The 20,632-nt window shown below is 39.4% G+C and overlaps 3 protein-coding genes across 20 annotated transcripts in view; 1 reads left to right on the top strand and 2 right to left on the bottom strand.

The window, feature by feature from the left end:
• The window catches only part of ALG5 (ALG5 dolichyl-phosphate beta-glucosyltransferase), an 18,180-nt gene extending 7,116 nt beyond the window's left edge, over positions 1-11,064 (bottom strand). Inside the window, exons 1-8 of one of the 2 annotated variants that reach the window (XM_085061289.1) lie at positions 10,955-11,064; positions 9,117-9,258; positions 8,223-8,269; positions 7,493-7,561; positions 6,155-6,247; positions 4,491-4,604; positions 3,127-3,186; positions 327-478 (exon numbers count right to left, since the gene is read on the bottom strand). In XM_085061289.1, the coding sequence (XP_084917415.1) occupies positions 327-478; positions 3,127-3,186; positions 4,491-4,604; positions 6,155-6,247; positions 7,493-7,561; positions 8,223-8,269; positions 9,117-9,225 (644 nt within the window). In that variant the 5' untranslated portion in view covers positions 9,226-9,258; positions 10,955-11,064. Of the gene's footprint in view, positions 1-326; positions 479-3,126; positions 3,187-4,490; positions 4,605-6,154; positions 6,248-7,492; positions 7,562-8,222; positions 8,270-9,116; positions 9,259-10,316; positions 10,484-10,954 lie in introns of those variants that run through there. The other variant, XM_085061299.1, reaches the window with a different exon arrangement.
• Positions 10,511-20,178, top strand: EXOSC8 (exosome component 8). The gene is made up of 11 exons (XM_085061313.1): positions 10,511-10,648; positions 12,333-12,369; positions 13,464-13,527; positions 14,063-14,136; positions 14,709-14,754; positions 15,742-15,847; positions 15,933-15,978; positions 16,250-16,346; positions 17,382-17,502; positions 19,429-19,535; positions 19,964-20,178. Exons 1-11 carry the CDS (start codon positions 10,632-10,634, stop codon positions 20,077-20,079), a joined length of 831 nt encoding a protein of 276 aa, XP_084917439.1. The 5' UTR covers positions 10,511-10,631; the 3' UTR covers positions 20,080-20,178.
• Positions 20,105-20,632, bottom strand: part of SUPT20H (SPT20 homolog, SAGA complex component) — a 28,933-nt gene continuing 28,405 nt past the window's right edge. For 14 of the 17 annotated variants that reach the window (XM_085061130.1, XM_085061191.1, XM_085061182.1 and 11 more), the window contains one exon: positions 20,105-20,632. In XM_085061130.1, the coding sequence (XP_084917256.1) occupies positions 20,495-20,632 (138 nt within the window). In that variant the 3' untranslated portion in view covers positions 20,105-20,494. The other 3 variants (XM_085061154.1, XM_085061201.1, XM_085061227.1) reach the window with 1 other exon arrangement.

Raw genomic sequence — 20,632 nt, 5'->3', positions numbered from 1 at the left:
ACAAAATCAAAATATCCTACCTAGGATTACATAATTCCTTTGAAAAAAGAGAATAAAATCAAATAAAGAATAAAATTAAATACCCAACTATTCTCCTTGAATGTATCTTAGTAAGAACATAGAAGTTTTAGCAATTACCAGGATACTGTATTGTAACAAGAAATTAAAGCTGCCATGCAAGTAGTACTGTAATTGGCTAAACTGAGCAGCTGGGATTTATACACAGACATCATATGCTTCATTGTAGCTGCAATACTGAAATTACTTTTTCAAACCCATGTTCAATTATAAAAAAACCCCAGTAACAAAAAAAAGGAACAATTTACCAGCGTTCTATATGAAGATTTGAGAAAGTCTGCAAGGCAGCTTCTCTGGTTAGAAGTTTAAATCCACACTGTGTGTCCCGGATCTCTTTGACACAGAGAAACCACACAAGGAAGTGGAATCCGTACATGAGGAGAGTTCGAAAGTAAGAGCGCTGTGGACAAAAGGTAAGAAGTCAGATGGTTTTGAGTCATGAGTGAGGTGCTTGAAGAGAGCTATCTAACAGGACAGTAACCCTGTTTTGTGATAGCCTTCAAAGTTTGCAAACTGGTTGTGTTTTGCAATGGAACGAAAACAGAATTTATCAATTGTTACAGTGAAACAAAATTTTAGCTGCAAGATTTTGATCTAGGAAAAGACTTGCCAGTCTTGTGCATGGTCTAGGGTAGAAGAAATTCAAGTTCTTTTTTCTGGTCTCCCTAGTTCAGAGCAGTTTTTCACTCTGAATAATGTCCTATTAAGTAAAGCAGGAACCTGGATTTCAAATAATCCAGGTACCTGGATTTCAAATTATTAGTAGAACAGCCATAGTATCGCCTGCGTGATTCTCTGGGAGTATATGATGGACCAAGTAAAAACCAGGTCTAGAGTAAAGGTTGCTGTGCAAGATAATATTTATATTTCCAGTAACGTTACAGTCATCTCTTTTACTCTTCTGCTTTCACAGATATACTTTACCTTCCTGATAAATGTTCCCAGCCTACTCTTTGGTTATACTTGTGTTCTTGACACAATAATCACACAGATAAGTTTGTCCATGGACTCCTGAGGCTGGAGTCTGGATTTGCAGAGGTCCCTCTTAGTCGTTTATCCAAGGCACTTCCTAAACGACTAGAACTCTGATCCACAAATTGCTTCTGAACTCACTGCTGTTCTCAAACTCAATTTGAGAGATTGCATCTACGACTGCAAGCTATATATAATGTAACAATTCAACATGTTAAGCATCTCTGGGTGATGGAACAATTTAGAATCTCACTTGAAAAATGAGAAGATGCTTGGCTTGTTATGTAATAGCCTTTGGCTTAAAGAAATTCCAATTCACAGCTTGTGCCTTTTGAAAAGTGCTCCTGCCCCAAGTTAATAGTAGATCTGGTGTGGCTTTTTTGGCTCTTTTGGCTTTGTGACCAAGAACACATGGCTCCCACTGGTGCCAGAAGGGAAGTGCTAGGAGGCTGCATCATTGTCAGACAGTGAAACTGTGCACTTCTCAAAGAGGAGTTCCTGGGTTATGTTTATCTCTCTGAAGACTATTTATGCAAATCATATTATAGATTCATTAAAGGACATTAACAATTCTGGAGGCAGACCAGAATTCTTGATGTATTGAGACTGAACACAAAGGTGAAATTCTGGTCTTAATAAATTCAACACAGCTGCTTATCACAGCTTCATTTTACTGTTTTTGATGCCACTAAGTCCAGGGAGAAACCCCAATATTTAAAAGATTGCTCTGCAAGGTTTTTACACCTACTACACAACAACCTTTTCCCACTGGAGTAAAAGCAGCCTTTCCATTCCAGTCTAGGGACAGCTGGGCCACACATTTCAAACAAATCAGTACTACCTAACCAGTTTGTGATTCCTCTATCAAAAAATCAGAAATACGATGAAAAACAGGAAGCAAAGGATAGACATGTCCTGAAAATTGTACTTTTGTATTAAAAGATGAAAGTCATTCTCCAATTCCTCTCCCTTATGTAGCAAGATCTCCGAAGATGGAAAGAAATATGAATGTATTCAAAATAGTTTGTCTCCATTCAGTACCTGATCACACAATGAGCATTTTTTTTTTGGGCTCCCCTTTATCAGCTACATGATCTCCCTGTAGTAGTTCCTAGTTTCTGATAATGATGAAGGGTTTGGAGTTTTGGGGCTTTTTCTTTGTGTGGGTTTTTTTCCTTGTGAGGATGCTAACATACATGCAGCAGTATTTGCAAGAACTCTGCAGAGAACTACTCCAGTATTATGTGATAAACCAGAAGAAACAAACTACAGATCTACTAGAGGCTGAACATTACCAGCCCAACTTCCTTTGAACTTCTGTAACTATTTTAGTAGTTGTGTATATATTTTAGAATAATTTCAAGTACTAAACATCAGTATAAACAAAGCTTACTCTTGAGAACATTCACCATGATGAGCACATCCAATGACTCTGAAAAAATAAGTTCAGCAATGTGCTTGTGTTTTGTCAATTACTGTCTGCCAAGACATCAGAAAATCAGATGAAAAGTAAGGCCATGTGCCTGTGCATCACTGTTTATTACATAAGAGTCACCCACAGAACAGTACTCTCTACATGTTCAAAACTCAGGAGTATTACTATGAGTAATACAGAAAAATTGAAACACTTTCTCTTGAATAGAGGTACTCTTCAAACAGCTGACTGCTAATTATCCCTAACTAATTTTAAACAGGTTTCAAGATCTGAAGGCCAAGTTCTTACACTGGAAGGAAATCAATAATAATGAACTCATCAGCTGGCTTCCATTCCAGCCCCAGTACTGGTTACTAGCTACCAATTCTGTTAGGGCTTAGAAGCTCTGCTAGTGAGATGGTCTCAACTATAAAAATTAAATCCATAAATTGGAATGCTAACAGAAATGAGTTTAAAGCACCTGAAATCTAGAACACATCCTTTATATATGATGGAGTACATCCTGCACTTATGACAAGATTTTTCTTATTTTTACCTTTCATTCTTTTACAAATATTGATTACCTCATTGCAAAACCTGTAGAGCAGAAACAAGTAACAGAAATATTTAGGTATTAGTACACAGCAGAAATGGAAACAAACCTTTGCTATTGAGTCCTTCTCCAGGTGAGCTCTAGAACCGCAGGAAATAGCCATCTCCTTCTATACAGGAACATAAATTAAAGAGTTATTACTTAAACAAGTATTTTTTGAATCAGCGTAATCTTGTGTTGAGAACCATAAAATAAAAAAACTTCAAAGCAGTACAGTTTTCTGCTTCCTGTAGCTGCACTTCTTCTGCTAGGTTTTAAGCCTAAATCAGTCTTTTACAATTAAGAGACAATATCTAAAGTTTATTACAATTTGCATATGGTGCATATAAACTGCTTCAATTTATTCAGGTCTGGTTTACCTTGCAGTGTTTACTGTGTGCCTACAGCAAATGTATTTAGCAGCACAGATAAGCACGCAGCATTCCTGGGAACTCAACATTATAGCACACATTTTCCTTAAATATTGCACAATGGAAGGGATAACAGAATAAAGTACTTGTTGCACTGATGTATCCTCAAACAAATAAAATGCCATGGTATCAGCCAAAAATATAATCTCAAATTAAATCAACATGACCAAAACAAAAGGTTTAACGTCAGTCTTACACTAATACTTCTCACATGAAATCTCTCAAATCTACTCTGAGAGCATGGGGCCAATGCTGGAGAACCAGCAGCTGCTGCCACCCTGGGAGGGAAGCACATTAGGGTCACACGCTGCCCATCAGGTCCTGTGCTTGTGCTCCTGCACTTGCTGACTGCGACCCCTTCCACAGGCTCATCCCTCACAGCTCTGGGTGGAAGGCTGCACATTCCTTCTGGCTCTCTGGGAAACCAGCTACAAGTACCTCACTCATCTGCATTTAAGCAGAAAATAAACCTCAGCTCTTTCAAGTCAAGCTCCTGAAAGAGAATGACTATGTAGGGAGGTGTTCTTGTTCCACAGGTTTTTGAATTTTTATTTACAATAAAAGTTCTTCCAAGTACTGTCATTAAACTAAGGACCCTGAGAAAAGAAAACCTGTGTAAAAGAGGGTGGAATTAAGATGCATGCTTAAAGGTATATAGTATGACATCAGATAAAATGAAAAAAACAAAACAGTTAACAAAGAAAACTAAGTAGGCACCACATGGTATTTATACAGAACAAAACAACTTCAAACAATTTGAAGGAAGGAAAACTAGCAAACAGAACATTCTGTACTGCCTTGAAGTTGACACAATAGATGCAAAGCAGGGAAGAACTCTGTGAAAGGTCCTTCTGACAGCCCATTCTTGAGACTTCTAGCTTACACTTAGGTCTTCAGACTTACACCTACATCTTCAACCAGATCTCAAAAAAGTTGAAGAGAATTACAAAAGTCAATCTGTAGGCATGTGTATTAAAGTAAAAGCATGAGAATCTATACTTACAGGCCATGGCTGAAGATTCTTTAGACCTTCTTCTACTTTTTCAATATCTGCAAATTTTGTAGCTCCATCTGCATCAGCCATAAGAATCTTTTTTCCTCGAGAACTAAAGACACCCTGCAATGAAAATAGTCAATAAAAAAATCAACATGTCTGAAATCACTTATTTGTTGTAAGCTAGGTGCACAACACTCCAAAAACCTAAAGTAGTAACAAGACAGTGGTATCTCACAATTCCACACAACAGGTAAGTCTTAATATTCTGCAACTAACAGAACTTTACCTATTTATACTGTAGTAACATCTAGAGACTTCACACTCTGAGTGTCCACAATGAGAGAAAATGCACGAACATGAAAAGCTAACAATCTCTCTCAGGAAAAGCTTGCAAACTAAGAGCTTTACAAACCTAAATCTAAAAGTCAACAGGTTGCTACAGTCAGCTGCAGAAGGGAACACGAAGAAGCAGTGATTAGCAACTGCCACTGCACTGGATGGCTTTTCTTTGTCACGTGAACTACGGAAAGGAGGATGCAGGACGAGGTCTTCCTCACATTGTTTCAAAAGAATTCAAGAGCTATTTCTCACAACTAAATTAAATCTCAAGTCAAAGTATCACTGCAAAACATTTGCTATGCACACGTCTCACAGTTTGTTTTGCCATATTCTTGGTCAGTTAAATTCCGTGATTTTTGAAGGGGTCCAGACAACAGGAAAACAACTAGCAGTGGGTTTGACAGAAGTATTGTCACAACCAAGCATGTGTGAATTTGGAAAAGCTGTCAAGGAAGTAGCTGTACACACATGCACTCTATGCTATGCATTGCAAAAGTGTATCACACAGAAAATTGTTCTCCTTCTCTTGGAATAACTTCAAAATTGTATTTCCTAAAACAGTTACATATGTTTTAATACAATGTTCTCTCCATTTCCTATAGTTACTAATTTTGCATAAAAAATGAATTGACATATTAAAGATAGAGCTAAAAATACAGATAAACCCATGTCACTGACAATCCACAGATGATACCACCCTTTATAAGTAAAGCAAGGTGTCATTCATCGTAGGAATAGAATGTTCCTTCTAATGTGTAACAGCTATTTTATTTTTAGAACATGTTCATTTTATGACAATGTCTACATGAAAGCATAAATTGTGCTGTTTTGACTATTGAGTGTGGGTGATTGCAGTGGGCTTCAGTAAACAAAAATTTGCTGGATGAGTGCTTGTTTATCAGCTATCTTAAAAACCACAGCTATGCCCTGGAGAGCAAAGTTTGCAAGTTTGGCTCTATTTTGTCTACAACACCTTAACTTTAATCTGTAACAGTTTGGGGGTTTTTTGGTTTTTCGGCTTTTACAAATGCAAGCCTGTTTCGAGTAGAACTAACATGAATATGAAATTCAAGCACTTTCTGTGCTTTGAATTCCATATTAAAAAAAATTCTTTGTTATTGAACTTTCTGGAAAGACAACCCTGCTACCAAGATCAAAACCAAATTTATTTTGAAAAATGTTTTTGCTTTAATTTATAGAATCTGTGCTCAACTTTCACATTATCATTTTGTTAATGCACTGAATTCAAAATGTCAATCTGCACAGCTCTATCCTCTGCATATTTGGGCACAGGTAGTTCAAAGAAAGAAGGAGAAGAAAGTATCAATTACCGTCCTGACTGCTCCCCCTTTCCCTCGATTTTTTTCCAAAGAAATCACTCGTACTTTGTCACTTCCGTATTTCTTGCAGTACTCCTTTGCAACCTGACAGATACACAAAAAACCAGCATAAAACAAAACCAGGAATCAAGGGAGAAGTTAACATTTGCTCACCCTTTAAAAGAAAATAAATTAATAGCACAGAGGCATAACCACTTCAGTCAGCACAAATACATTGACAGTGCTCGCTGGAGTCTGTTTGGGAAAATAAAAAACAGTTCACAGTCAACACAAGAGGACTGAAGAAACTAAGGAATGTTCAATAACAACAGAATATTTCCCTGAGCCATTTCAACCCCCATCCTCCCACCTCCAAAAAACTCAATCCTAATTTAATTTATATCATACTATTACAGACCTTTTCTATTAACACCAACAGTTAATAAAAGAAATATAATTTTCTATGACAGCTACCTATTTCTCACTTGTCTTGCTGCTATTTGTGGTTTTGAACAAAAATTCACATTGATCTAAAATCCCATTCACACTGCAAGGATCTGCACATTTTAGTACATGTTGTGGGGAAGAAAAAGCTTGAGTTTTCTCCTCCTAATTTATTCTAAAGATTGTCCTGAGTCCTTTTATGTCCAGAGGCCTGCAGCCATTGTATGCTCATTTGAAAGAGATGGCAGACGGAACGCAAGCAGTCAAAAATTTATACGAGCAATCCTTAATGGACAAACTTAAGGAAAGCAAGTCAAGAAGCAATATGCATTTGACCAGCTACCTCAAACATCTCCAAGCAGTAGGAAAAAATCCCTCAAGTTGTCCTTTCCATTGACATACATCAAAGAACTATTTTGAAAATACTGCTGCTGGCATGGGGATTTTTAAATGAACGATTCCACGAAGGGTGCAGGAAAGAACTGTGTCAGCTGTTCTGTCAATCACAGTATGAATGGGATATTTTAAAAGATATTTAGCTTCCTCAAATTCATATTCACATCATCACTATGAACATGTGGAGTACTTAACGCGAAATTCTTGAAGTTAGGATTAGAATTCTTAGAATCTCAGCTGCAGGAAAATGGCTGTCACAGCTGCCAATCAAGAAAACTAGAATGTGCAAAAGAATTGGATGTGTATTCATGTGCATATGTGACATCCATGATGCATGCAGGACAATGACAGAAAGCATTCAGAAATGTGAGCTTCAATTGTCAACTGCTTCAAGTACCAAAACATAAATGCAAAACATTGTTATATTCCATAAATATAAAATATATAAAAAAAAAAATAGTACAAAAATCCACACGTCTGATTGCTTGGGAAGACACTTCTTTTTCTTACCTTTGCAGTTTGATCTTTACTACCATCATTAACCACTATCACTTCATAAGTGAATGAAGGATCTCGTTTCTTGAAAATAAAAGCAGAAACAATGCATTTCATCCAATTTCTTAAGTAGGCAGTAGGTCTTTCAAACATCATTATTCTTTTCTCCCTAGCAGTCATTCATGGCTGCCAACAAACCCTAATATGATGCAATAAATTTGTTAAGATGGCATAATTAAAGAATTTTGCCATATTTTATGCATGTACCATTACACTGGCTTGTCATGCTACCATCTAGAACTGAAAAATCGATTTAGTTGTAGAACATGAAAACTCATAAAAACATCAATGTTAAGAAAACCCGAACAAAACAAAATCCACAAACTTTCACAATGGGCTTCTCACCCAGAGAACAAATCCTAATTAAGAACAGATGCTTAAGAAACTTGTTGGAAAAAAAAAGGATTTAGTCTAGAAAGTTAAATGTATGGTTAATCCTTAGCTCTGTCTTTGACAGATTTCATGCATAAAAACATTTTTTCATCCTACAGCAGTATATTAAATTTTTATTTAATTCAAAAACACTTTCTGGCACTAGATTTAAAAATAACTGATAAGAGACAGAAGCATTACTTCTGTACATCACTGTTTTAATGTACACTAACATAACAAAGCAACTAGATCACTGACTTGTTATACATAATACACAGAAAAATAATGAATTTGGAAAGCAAGAAGAAAATACCTGTCTTTTTTCTAGATACTCCAAAGCTTCATCCATCATAAGAGGTACTAGAGAAAAGATGGAGGAGGTCAGGTTAGTAGATTGTAACAGGAAAAGCACCAAAAGCACCTGCACAAGCAAGCTGGCAACAGCCATAAAGCAAAGCTGAGCAAATCAACTCTCTCATACAACACTACCTGCAGTAAACAAGCTTAGCAGCTGCCACTCTAAATGCTGTCCTTTATAAATGCAGAAAAAACACTGAAGAAAATCATACATGTGATAAAAAGACAGGACAAAACCATTTGTTCTGAGGAACCAGCTTTTCATTTTGACCTATGTAATTCCCTACACAACAGTGAAGGGAAAAAAATCATTCTTCATGACTGACTCTGCAAACAAGCACTGACTTCACCTATTTAAGCAAGCTGATAGCTTGTGTACTGCCACATCAGCTTTGGAGCTTGACTATTTCTATCCCATTTAAAAGCCTTCACTCAGTTTCAGGTATTCCTACCTATGGCCAAGTCAAACACAAACCTGTGTGATCATCCCTTTTTCTGCTTGTCTGAAGTTGCTGCTGTTGTTTAGAGTAGGAAGCTCTCAAATCAATTTTAAAGTATTTTTCTACTTCTTGCCTTGTAGCATTTATAGGGGCAATGAACAGCCATTCCTCTGGGGTTCACTGAAATAAAGACAATTCTTACAAGTGCTCCATGCTATTTTTAGCAGTAGAAACCAAGTTACACAATGCCTTAATTCAATGTACTTGGACATTGTTTTCTGGAAACTGTGTCCAAAATCTGATACATAATGTGGCCTGCCAGAATCTACTGCTAACACAACTGACCTCTGCAATATTACAGTAACAACAGAAAGATTTTCTTCTTTTCCTCAAAACAAGAAAAATCTTACACCGGTCTTCCTCATTGTATGAAGGCACAACGACAGAGAGTTCTCTTGTAGCAGGATCATGTATATTTGGTGCAGATCCTTTCCTGCATTCAGCTTCTGCTTGTGGCATTGTTTTGGCAGTTACATGAGCAATTGCACAAATCTGTGATGAAAAAGAAATGAGAAAAAGTTGTTGGCCACTTAATTAGAAATTTACCTAGCTATTAAATGTGTTACCAGGGCCAACCAAGTATATTTCAGTAATGAGGTGGGTCAATGGTGGGGAATTTCATCCACTGACTAGATCACACAGGACCAAAACTCTCTAATGCCGTTTGGCTACTCCCACTCTGACAACTGTCAGCATCATTAGCTTGCTGCTGTTTTTGACTGCAAAGCGTGCAGATGCCTGCAAAGTTGTGGTCCAAGCTCCTTCCCCAAGTAATCCTAAGCACCAAATCAGGTGTCACCTCTGGTCCCTCACTGAGCCTCTGAAATCAATGGCATCACAAAGCCAGCCGAATGTCCTTGCAAAACTGAGGCTCTGATTGCTTTATGCATGGCTAAAATAAAGTGGAAGTATTTAGTCTGGAGCACTTTTCCCTTGGTGACACTACACACGGCATCACACTGAATCAATCAGGTTGGAAAAGAGCTCTGAGACCACCGAGTCCAGTCTATGCCCCAACACCACCGTGTCAATTACAGCACTGCACTGAGCGCCACGTCCAGTCTTTCCTCAAACACCTGCAGGGACGGTGACTCCACCAGCTCCCTCCAGGGCAGGATGCATACGTGGCACTGTGGACTGGCAGCAGAATTTCACTTTCCAGGGGGTCGAACTTCTCAATCGTGCAGGGCATTTCAGATAGGCAGAAACACAACAACTTCCCAAACGCTTAACGCGAGGGCGCGTTAGCAGGACATTTCCCAAGACTTAGCGCAAGGCTGAAATGCTCCGTCCTGATCCCCTCTGCCCGGCACGGCACCCCTCGCCTTGCCGAAACACGTTCCCCGCACAGCCCCCGCACAAGCACAGCCCTGCCGGCTGCTGCCGCCCAGCCCGGGCCGCCCAGGCCCTGCGGCCTGCGGGGAGCGGCGGGACCCTGGGCAGGGCCGAGACCCCGCGCAGCAACCCTGCCCCGCTCCGGGGGCGGAACAGCGCGGCCTCCGCACCGCCCCGCCGCGGAGCCCCCCGCGCCCGCCGTGCGCGGCTCTCACCAGGACGAGGAGGAAGGCGGCGAGGGCCGCCAGCGCCAGCGCGGCCGCGGGCAGGGACAGGGGCAGGGGCAGGGACGGGAGCGGCGGCAGCGCCATCGCCCGCGGCAGCCGCGGGGCCCCAGCGCGCCGCGACAGCGACGCGGAAGCGGCCGCGCCGCCCGCCGGGTGCCGCTGGGAGCCGCGTGCGCCCCCCGGCGGTCAGGGCCCGGCAGCGCCGCCGCCTCTATCGCCGCTGCCGCCGCAGGTCCGCCCGTGAGGCTGCCGGAAGGGCGGGCCGCCAGGGGGCGCCACATCCGGGGCGGTGACGGCGCCGCGATGGCGGCGGCTTTCAAGTAAGTGCTGGGCCCGGCGGCCGCGGTCCCGCCGGAGCCGCGCTGCGGGTCACCCAGAGCCCCGCCGCCCTGCCCGCGCCTGAGCCCCGCGGCAGCGCCGTTCCGGCCCCGGGGCCCTCCGGGGCTTTACCCCGTACTGCCGCGGCGGCGCGCTCGGGGAGCGGGCTGGGCGCGTCTCGTCGGGATGGGGTCGGAGCTGGGGGGGCTGTGTACCTCCGGCGTGTGCGGGAAAGGCTGAGCGAGCGGGGTTTGGCCGGCCGGGAAAAGGCCCGGGAAAAAGCGGAGCTCATTGAGGGCCGGAGCTACCTGGTATCAATCGCTCAGTATTCCGAGCTGGATCCTTAAAGATGATCGAGTCCAACTCCTGGCCCTGCACAGGACACCCGCAGAGCCACACCATGTGCCTGGGAGTGATGTCCAAACTCTTCCTGGACTCTGTCAGGCTTGGTGCTGTGACCTCTGCCCTGGGGAAGTTCCAGTTGCACTGCCCAATCACCCTCTAGCTGACGAGCCTTTTCCTGCTATCCAACCTAAACCTCTCCTGGCACAGCTGATAGCATTGTAAGGAGGTTAAAACTGCAGGGAATTCAGTGGCTTCCTATTTACAGCTACTCGTTTTAGAATAGTAAAATGGTTTGGGTCAGAGGGCATCTTCAAAGATCATCCAGTGCACCCTTTCTGCCATGGGCAGGGACACCTTCCACTGGAGCCCATTGCTCAGAGCCCCGTCCAGCCTGGCCTTGAACAGTTCCAGGGATGGGGCATCCACAGCTTCCCTGGCTAGCTTGTTCCAGTGTTCTTGCTTCGTCTGTGTTTATGTCTTAAATGCGAACAGCAAGCTTTAGCAAATGCTGTTACATGAATTGGAGGAGAATGGGGCTTGTGTTGGGCATAAGAAACCAGTAGTATAGAACCAACATGTGGAGCCAGTTCACACTTGCCATTATGTTTGTGATGCCTCTGTATGTCAGTTTCCATTTGGAAAACTTGCCTATTCCATTTGCCCTTCCCCCCCTGAAGTGCTGTTTTAACAAAATTCTGAATCTTTTGTTTAAATATTACCAACAACATTATTGACTTCTTATGCTTTGGTTTTCATTTTACTTTAATGATCCCTGCTTAAAATGCTAATACACACACACTGTTAGTACTGTATAATTAATAAGCATTAATTATTTCTCTTCTGAAGCACTGCATGAATTATATTTTGTAATTTTATATTTTCTCAAAGATTCTAAGAAAAACGGAATAATCTAAAATTTTTATACCATTTTTTACATCTGAATGCAGTCCTTGAACTAGTGGATATTTCACACACTGTAGTAAAATTTTCCTTTCTGCATTCCTTGAAAGACATTCTATACCCTCCTGTCACTAAACACTTCTTTTGATTTAAAACTAATAGGATTATTGAAGTGAAAGCTAGCAGTTTTTGTTAGGTGTATATGCAGGCAGGTTCCTTATACAGAAGAAGCATTTTGGAACGGAATGTAGGAAAACATATTTTTTAAAATCAGTTTAGAGTTTCCTCATTGTTCTGTAGCTATACTGCTAAGCAGCTTCGTCAGGCATCTTGGTTCCCAAGTTATTTATTGTTGTGGGTTTGTGCTTGCTGATCTTTTTTTTTGCTGTCTCTTGCCTACTCAGGAGCTTGCCTTTGAACTTCTTTTTCTATTTGTTCTAGAACTGTGGAACCACTGGAATATTACAGGAGGTTTTTGGTGAGTGAAACATGAGATGCCTGTATAAATTGCTTGTAGTGATTTTTTTTTTTTTTTGCTTGTTTCTGATGTCCTAAGTTGTCTGTATGGAAATGTGAAACTGTGGAAATGGAAACTGAAAAAAAACCCCAAGAACTCTCTGAGGAGAGGAAAAACAATTGTTCTCTTCAGAACATGTTTTTCTTTCCATGTGTGGTATGGATGGTGTTCTTCTTGATGGGTAAATGCTTCTGTTGGTGTGCAGGCTAAATTTGACCAAGATACAGGTGATGCAGGTTTTTGGCTAGTACAAAATTATGTCAAACTAGGTTTTAGCTGCTACAAAAATTAGTAATAGAGACTATTGTTGCTAACCACGCATGCTGTAACTGTGGAGGAAGCACATTGACTTTTTCTTACCTTAAATGAGTTCATCTAATCCTGAAGTTTTATTGACTTAGAAATGGGTTCAGTATTATTGCAGCTAGTTTTGGTTCTCATAATTGAACCAAAAGTCTTTGCTTTTGAAAAGCTTGAAACTGTGATGAGTAGCAATTCAGATCTAATACGATGGAATATTGTTTCAGTTTCTAACATAAGGGTTATGTATTGTACAGCTTCTAACCGATGGTATTTGAATGCTGGGTTTTCTTTGAGGGCAGGGTTCTTTCTCTTGTTTTTCTTTTGTTCACTCTAAAACTAAGTGCTCCACTAGATTGAGATAGAGGAGGGGAATTGCCTATGAAACCTAAACAATGCAGACAGGTAGAAACTCTCATTTTAAGTTACCAGTGAGCATTCTTGGATAATACTCTGAATCTAGCCTGTAGTACTTACACTTGAAACAATCAGTGTATTGTTATATTGACTAAATAAATTAAAATTAATTTTAAAAATCAGGTTTTTATTTTTTTGCAAGTCTACAACCACAAACTATGTATCAGCTGATGAAAAACCAGCTACAGTGTGGCTGAGTTTTCCCTAGCATTTTTGAGGCTGTATATTTCTGAAAAAAAGAAGAGAACATTATTTTTTATGAATTTCTGTAGCATATATATTATTGTGCTATTTGATAAAATATGTCTTCTAATTTGAACTTTGAAATTTTTCTTTAGAAAGAGAACTGTCGGCCTGATGGAAGAGAGTTAGGTGAATTCCGGACAACCACTGTCAACATAGGCAAGTGCTTATGTGGAATAGTAATAATGGGGGAGGTATTATTAATATCAGGTTATAGTAGTGACCTTAATGACTTGCTAATTGGTTTTCTTGGTTCTTGCATTTGGAAACCAGGAAGAGGAAGGACTTTTCTGTACAGTTTCAACAAGCATGAAAGAACTTTGTGTGGTACACAAATATCCTTGAGCATTGTTTTCAGTCCCGCTCCTGGGCTAATGAGCACAGTGTAATTACTCAGTTCTGCTCCTGTATGTGCAGCACAGTTTGGGTGCCCTCACAGGTTTGCAGATGACACTGGGAGGAGTGGCTGATACTCTCAGGGTTGTGCTGCCATCCAGAGGGGTCTCAGCAGGCAGGAGACATTCTGAGTGACTGACTGTTTAATACAGAGATTCTGTCCCACTCTGGCTTTGAGACTCGCTCAGTCTGTGTTTTGTATAAAATGATGGAAAGGAAATGCTTTGTGAAGGTGGATGTTATTTAACACCCTTTGAATGAAAAATAGATTTTATTGAAGAGTACTTTTTCTCTTCAGGCTCAATTACAACTGCAGATGGTTCTGCCCTGGTGAAGTTAGGAAATACCACAGTGATTTGTGGAGTAAAAGCGGTATGGTTGTTTTTTATCTTTATTTATTTGTTAGCTGACTTTGTGCATTTGTGTTTAGAATTAATCACCCTTGGAGTTACAATAATGTGCCAGTCAGATACTATTATGGTCTTTCACCTGAGTTACTTCAAGACCTGAAAGTTAATATACAATGTAATTGTATAATCCTACCTGTATAGTCTGAGAACATGCATTTTTGTGATGCCCATCATGTACGGAGAAAGATGTGTACAAAACTAAAGTCCTTGTTATTTCTAGATAAAAGCTATATAATTGAAAATTAATGATCCATATTGATCATTAAGTGCACTGGGAATGAGCTGGCTGGACTATTAAATGCCTTGTAACCTCAACTCTACTGCTGGCCTGCTATGAACTACAAGACAAATGACTGCACATCCCTATACTGAGTTTTTCCATGGAAATTTACAGACAAGAACTGATTAAAAATTGCATTTGTAAATCTCATTGTAATGATAACTGGCAAGAAAACAGCCATTTGTATATAGAACAGCTGGAAAATATTTTGTACAAAATTCAGGTCTTCATTTTTGTCTTTTCTGTTTCTCCAGGAACTTGCTGCACCTGCAGTGGATTCTACTAGTAAAGGATATATTGGTAAGTATTTCAGTATGGACCTTACCCAGGTTTTGTATTTCTTCAGCTTAAAGGTTGTGAAGATTGTGAATATTTCTTAAAATAATGAATTTAGGTCAAATTATATTACATCCCTTGAAATTAATTGTGAGTTTGAAATTGCTTGTGAGTTTCCCATGTACAGCTACCTTTTTATTGATGATTCCAGGCTGGGCTTGGGGAAAAAACCTGCAGCAGTATGTATATTAAGAGGGAGAAGGTAGTTAATTTATAAAAGACAGTGGCATGCAAGACTGTGCAAAGGCATGTTAACTTCTATTTCAAAGTTCCAGTAGGCAAAAAATAGAACTCTTAAAAACAGTGAAATAAAAACTGTTTATTCCTCACAGAACTGTAGAAGTCCTGGGGATATCTCCTGAACTCCTGTTTGGAATTTCTTTGGAAATAAAGTAATTCTATGGAATGAAATCCCCTTTTTGTAAGGCATCTCCCAAAAATATTGTTTTCAGTGAGCCTGACTATGCTTAGGGTTTTTTCACAAATGTTTATGCATGTTTTTGCTTCAAGTCTAAAGCCTCAGGTTTTAATGGTTGATGAAAAGCAGATAGCATACCAGTAAAGTCAGGCAGTTGGATGGAAATGCTGCTGTTTCTTGATCTGCTGAAGAATGCTTAACACTTAAAGAAGAGTTTGTGTGGGGTCATGATAGTCAGAGAAGGATTATAAACAGAAAGTGGCAGTTAGGAGTATGTGCTTTTCCATGGAATGTATAGTTTCTCAGTACAGAGAGTACTACGAGTTCTTTAATACAAACTCATGCATAACTTTATTTTTGAGGGGAGATGTAGGAAGGCTGAAAATGTAGGATGTAGGAAGATTGAAAAACTCTTGGTCTTGCCTTTCATTTGAAGCACATAAAATGGTATGAAGAGTGTCGTTTATTTATTTATTTTTCATAACCCATTGCCTGCTTTCTTTAGTTTATGACTAATGATTCTTGCTACCTAGTTCCAAATGTAGAGCTGCCATCCCTCTGTGCAGAGAGGTTTCGCTCTGGACCACCTGGTGAAGAGGCTCAAGCAGCAAGCCAGTTCATTGCAGATGTGATTGAAAAGTAAGAACCATCTTAGTGCTTTTAAAATATGAGCAACTCTGAAAGACAGTTTTCTATTTCCTTGCTTACTCTCATTTTATTGTAGTTCACAGATGATAGTGAAAGAAGATCTGTGTATTGCCAGTGGCAAGGTAAGTAGTATCTCAGAATGAAGAGGGAGATCACAGGGATCATGAGATCACAGTACTTGTACACAAGTACAAATACAGAAGGTATTTGGGGTTATAGGGAGTTCCATTGCTGTTTTTGCTTTTCAGTCTTCATAGCTTGGTTTACATCTTAAGTGCAAAAATCAAATTATAGAAATAAGTATCTGTATATAATGTGGCCAGAATTTTCTTATATATTGCACCATTTGCTTAGCTGAGGTAGTATCTCACATGTGCAAACTTTTTCTGATAGCTTGCTTGGGTGTTATACTGTGATATCATATGTCTGGACTACGATGGAAACCTTCTGGATGCCAGTGTCTTTGCTTTGTTGGCAGCATTAAAAAATGGTAAGTCTTCCATAGAGCAAGAGATTTGCTCTGATTAGTGCTGCTTGAAGAAGTGCATTAGTTTTGAACCCTGATAAGTAGGTAACTGGTTCACGGGACTGCTTGTTTCCTGTCATTTGAATGCTAAATTACTAAAACGCAAATACGAGGTGAAAATGATGGTAGGGGCACTGTAGTTGTGTAACACCTGGAAAATAAGATCTTTTTGTATGCTTATTACTGCTTTCTTAAAAGATTAACAGCTATTCTGCCATGTGTTCTTTGGTGTCAGATACATGAGTCTTTCAGCAGTGGCCATGATCAAGTTTAACATCTAAATCAGGGTATTACTTCGATGATGTATTTTGTAGATAGAATGAACTGTTGGAGGCTTTGCTGAAACAAATACTTCTGTCACAACAGAATATTCCTTTCCTAGCTTAATGCATTATAGTTTATAAAAAAAATGTATGGATTGACTGCAGGCATGTCCATGTAAACACATGGAGGCAGCAGTTGAAAGGGAAGCTTAGGCAATGCCTCCCTGTCTGTGAATTGCCAGCCTTGGAATTCCCTTAGCTACTTCGCTCATCTTGCTTGTCACCAACAATGTTGTCACAGCAAGAGTTAGCTGAAGGTCAGATTGCACTGTTTCTACGGATACACAAAATTCGTGACACAAGACTGTATTTCTGGGTTTTTTATGTCCAGTAGGCTTAGTGGGGGGAAAAATACTTCTTGTTAAACATGACTCTAAAGTATTTTAAATGTGTGGCATTTTGGAAGTAGAAAATACTTCTGAGTAAGGAGAAGTGCTTCTGTTACCTTGAGTAGAAAAATCAAATACTTCCTTGAACAGGTCGTTCTAAGTTAATACTTTCCTTGATTTCAAGAACTATTTTTTGTAGAGAGTATAATTAATGTGGGCAAAACTCTGATTGATTTTCAGTGGGTTAAAAGAACAGCTTAATTATTTCAGTAGTTGTCACCATCTCTTGGCCTGCTAAACCCATCAATGTTTAATATTAGACCATTGTAATTTTTTCATCTCTTCAGTACAATTGCCATTGGTTACTATAAATGAAGAAACTGGTTTATCAGAAGTTAATTTAAAACAGAAGAATCCTTTGATTATCAGAAAGCATCCGGTTGCCACATCATTCGCTATATTTGATGAGTAAGTTCCAAACCATTTTGTACTTTATGGAATCAACGGTGTCTGTAAAAGAAGTGAAAGACAGAGGATGCCACCAGTGAGGTTTCTGCACTTCTGCCAGTGACCAGTGTGGAGCCTCAGGCAGTGCTGCTTCACCCATTTTAAATCCACAGCTTCCCTTGTTGAACGGCCCTGTAGTTCTGTGATGATGTTCATAATGAGTATGCAGAACAAAGAGCAGTCTGTACAGCTTCTTCCTGAGGCTTGAAGCAGAACTGGTTCCCAAACTAAAAGATATGCTCCAAAGTACAGGGATAGGTACTCTTTCAGGTTTAAGTATCTTTGAGATGAAAGAATGTTACCAATGCAATTAAGGTTTTAGAAGCCTGTGTAAGTAACTGATAAAAAAGATGGTAGTTTTTGAACAGCTTATTCCAAGGATGTAGTCAACAGAAGAAGTGAGAAGTAACTGTCCAGTTAGAATAACAGAACCCCTGGATATCTGAAAACATAATTTCCAAAGGTGAAGTGTAACCATGCTTAACTTCATTGTTCATGTAGGAAAATAATCTGATTATGAGAATTCAAAGTAATCACATCTGATAACCTGACCCCTCCTCTGAAATTGTTTACTGTTTACATTAGGACAAGAATATATTCTGCTGCTGTTTATAAGAAATGCAGTCATTTCTGGTGACAAAGTAGAAAGTGACAAGATAGTGCACACTGTGCTACTCAAGATTTTGGTCTATTTGGAGACACTGAGGGGTTATGGCACATTAATCTGTATTCACCGAAATTATTTATTATTAATAAATTGATTAATAGTGCATTTCGTTCAAGTAAAAAATGGGGTGGGGAGGTTAATGATATTGACCATCAGAGCAGGACATTATTGGTACTTTAGAGTGCCTCTGTTAATTGCTTTAATACCATTGCTGGTGGGTCTGAAGTTTGATGTAGACCGAGAGTTTGGATAACGTACTAGGCAGACAGCTGTCAGTAGGGTATTATTTACACACAAATGACTCATACTTACATATAGACCAAAAAGCTGCCTGTGGAAGAAGGATTTCCATGAGTGTCTATTGGGCTTTGTTTCCTTCCCTGAAACCAACTGTTGCATCAAACAAGTTACTTACGTTAACTCAGTATCGAGGGGATGCGTGCCTCTTTTTTTTTCATTCTGATTTAGTAGTTTTTCTAGACCTGTTGACACAGCCCTTTAAATAAAATGCTTTACATAGTCTTGCTTCCAGAGGTGTTTTTCTTCTGCATAAAAGCCCTCCTTGAATAAATGAAACTTGGAGGGTGCTAATTAACATGGCCATGGCTGAGGAGCACAGTGCAGAGCTGCTCCTGTGGCAGTGACATACATCAACAACAGCAATGCACTGAACTGCTCATGTCATGTATGACAGCCAAAAATAAGCTGTCTTAAGCAACCCAGTATGCTCGTTTTTGAACTATTCCAAGTCTGAGTGATATTAGAGTTCTTTGACAAGAAACTGAGAACTACTTTAATGAACTTACCCTTGGAAATGAGTTTTGCTTTAAGGTGTCTGGTAGAAATTAGTGCAGCCTACACCTAAAAACCAATGCGTCTTTTGTGTCACTACAAAATAATGACTGCAATATTACGTATTGCAAACTGCAAATGGCAGTTTAGTCGCATTTTCCTGCAATACATTGGTGTCACCAGTTTATAAAACTTTCAGCTTTTATGCCTATTTTCCACAGTCATAAACACTTGATTATGTGGAATCTCCCACATTTTTTGGCTTTTTCCTTTTTTTTAAATTGGTGCATTTTGTAGGAAAACAGATAAGCTTGAGCACTAAATCCATCTACAAGTATTTTGTAAGACTACAGTAAAAATTGTATTTTGCAATAACATTAATGGAGCAATGTATACTAACATATCTGCATGCATTTTTCTTTCACAAGCACATTACTCATTGTTGATCCAACTGCTGAAGAAGAAGATTTGGCAACTGGAACAGTAACCATTGTAACTGATGAAGAAGGCAGACTGTGTTCTGTCCATAAACCAGGTACTTCTAAATTTACTACAAAGAAACCTATGGAGATGATAACATTAGGTCAAGAGATTATGTACCTGCTCTGCTTTATGGTAACGGAGCGTCTGCTTGAATAGTCATTAAATTACTTGCTCTTGAGTTTTAAGATGGTGGCATGACTAAAGTTCAAAAAGCAGTCACAGCTTGACCTCCATACAGCAGAGGACAAATTTTGGGCATGTCTGCTGTTACAGCTCTAGTTTGTTGCCATTATCTTTGCCTGAAGTTAGAGCTGGGAAAGCTGTAGCTCCCAGGAAAGCTCTGGTGGGAAAGCTCTGCTCCCCAGGTGAAAGGTGCTGGTCATGACAATTTCTTTATTAATACTCGTATTTGGAAAGCACAGTTGGATATATGTAACTGGAGTATAACTAGAAAATCAAATTGTTCCCTGTAATTTTTAGGTGGAAGTCCTCTTACAGGAGCCAAGCTTCAGGACTGTATCACCAGAGCAATTACAAGACACAAAGAAGTAAAGAAGTTGATAGACAAAGTAATAAAAAGTATAACACCCAAGTGAACAAAAAAAGAGCTCTTTTCAAATATGGATTTGTAAAAATTGTATTTGTTACAGTGTTCACAAACCTTTTATACTAAATAAACAAATACCAATACTACATTTACAAAGTTCATTTTTTCTAAAATGTTTTTCACCCTTATTCTATATACAATGCTGTTGAGTGGTAAAAAATACAAGATAAAACACTCTGTTAAAAAATTAAGTAACTTGAGGAAACAAGATCCTAGCCACTTTATAGATGAAATTTCTAAGTTCTGTAAGGTTGGCTTCCAAAAATTTCATTTCTTTTAGTGTAATGACAAAAGTTCATTTTCCCACCAGTAATATAAAACACTAACTTAATTTTAAACCTTCTCCTTAATAATCTGAAATAAAAAATCCCATTTGAATCAAGCTTTTGGGTAGGAGGAAAGTCTCATGATTTTGGAGGGGCTGGTGTGCCTCTTTTCCTTTTACTTTTTGAGTGGCTGCCTGTATGCTGTTGATGATGCAGGTGAGCTGCTTGTGCTGCTGCTGCTGCCATAGCCATTTGATGCTGCAAGAATCGCAACTG

Source organism: Lichenostomus cassidix, chromosome 1, assembly GCF_008360975.1.
Source record: "Lichenostomus cassidix isolate B80296 chromosome 1, HeHo_3.0, whole genome shotgun sequence".
In the NCBI taxonomy this organism is placed as follows: Eukaryota; Metazoa; Chordata; class Aves; order Passeriformes; family Meliphagidae; genus Lichenostomus; species Lichenostomus cassidix.
Note: the sequence above shows the minus strand (reverse complement) of the source record. Positions and strands in the feature narration are given on the sequence as shown.

Coding starts and splice junctions, on each gene's coding strand:
- EXOSC8 (XM_085061313.1), top strand. Junction 14,755..15,741: donor TACTAGTAAAGGATATATTG/GTAAGTATTTCA, acceptor CTTGCTACCTAG/TTCCAAATGTAGAGCTGCCA. Junction 15,848..15,932: donor ATTGCAGATGTGATTGAAAA/GTAAGAACCATC, acceptor ATTTTATTGTAG/TTCACAGATGATAGTGAAAG.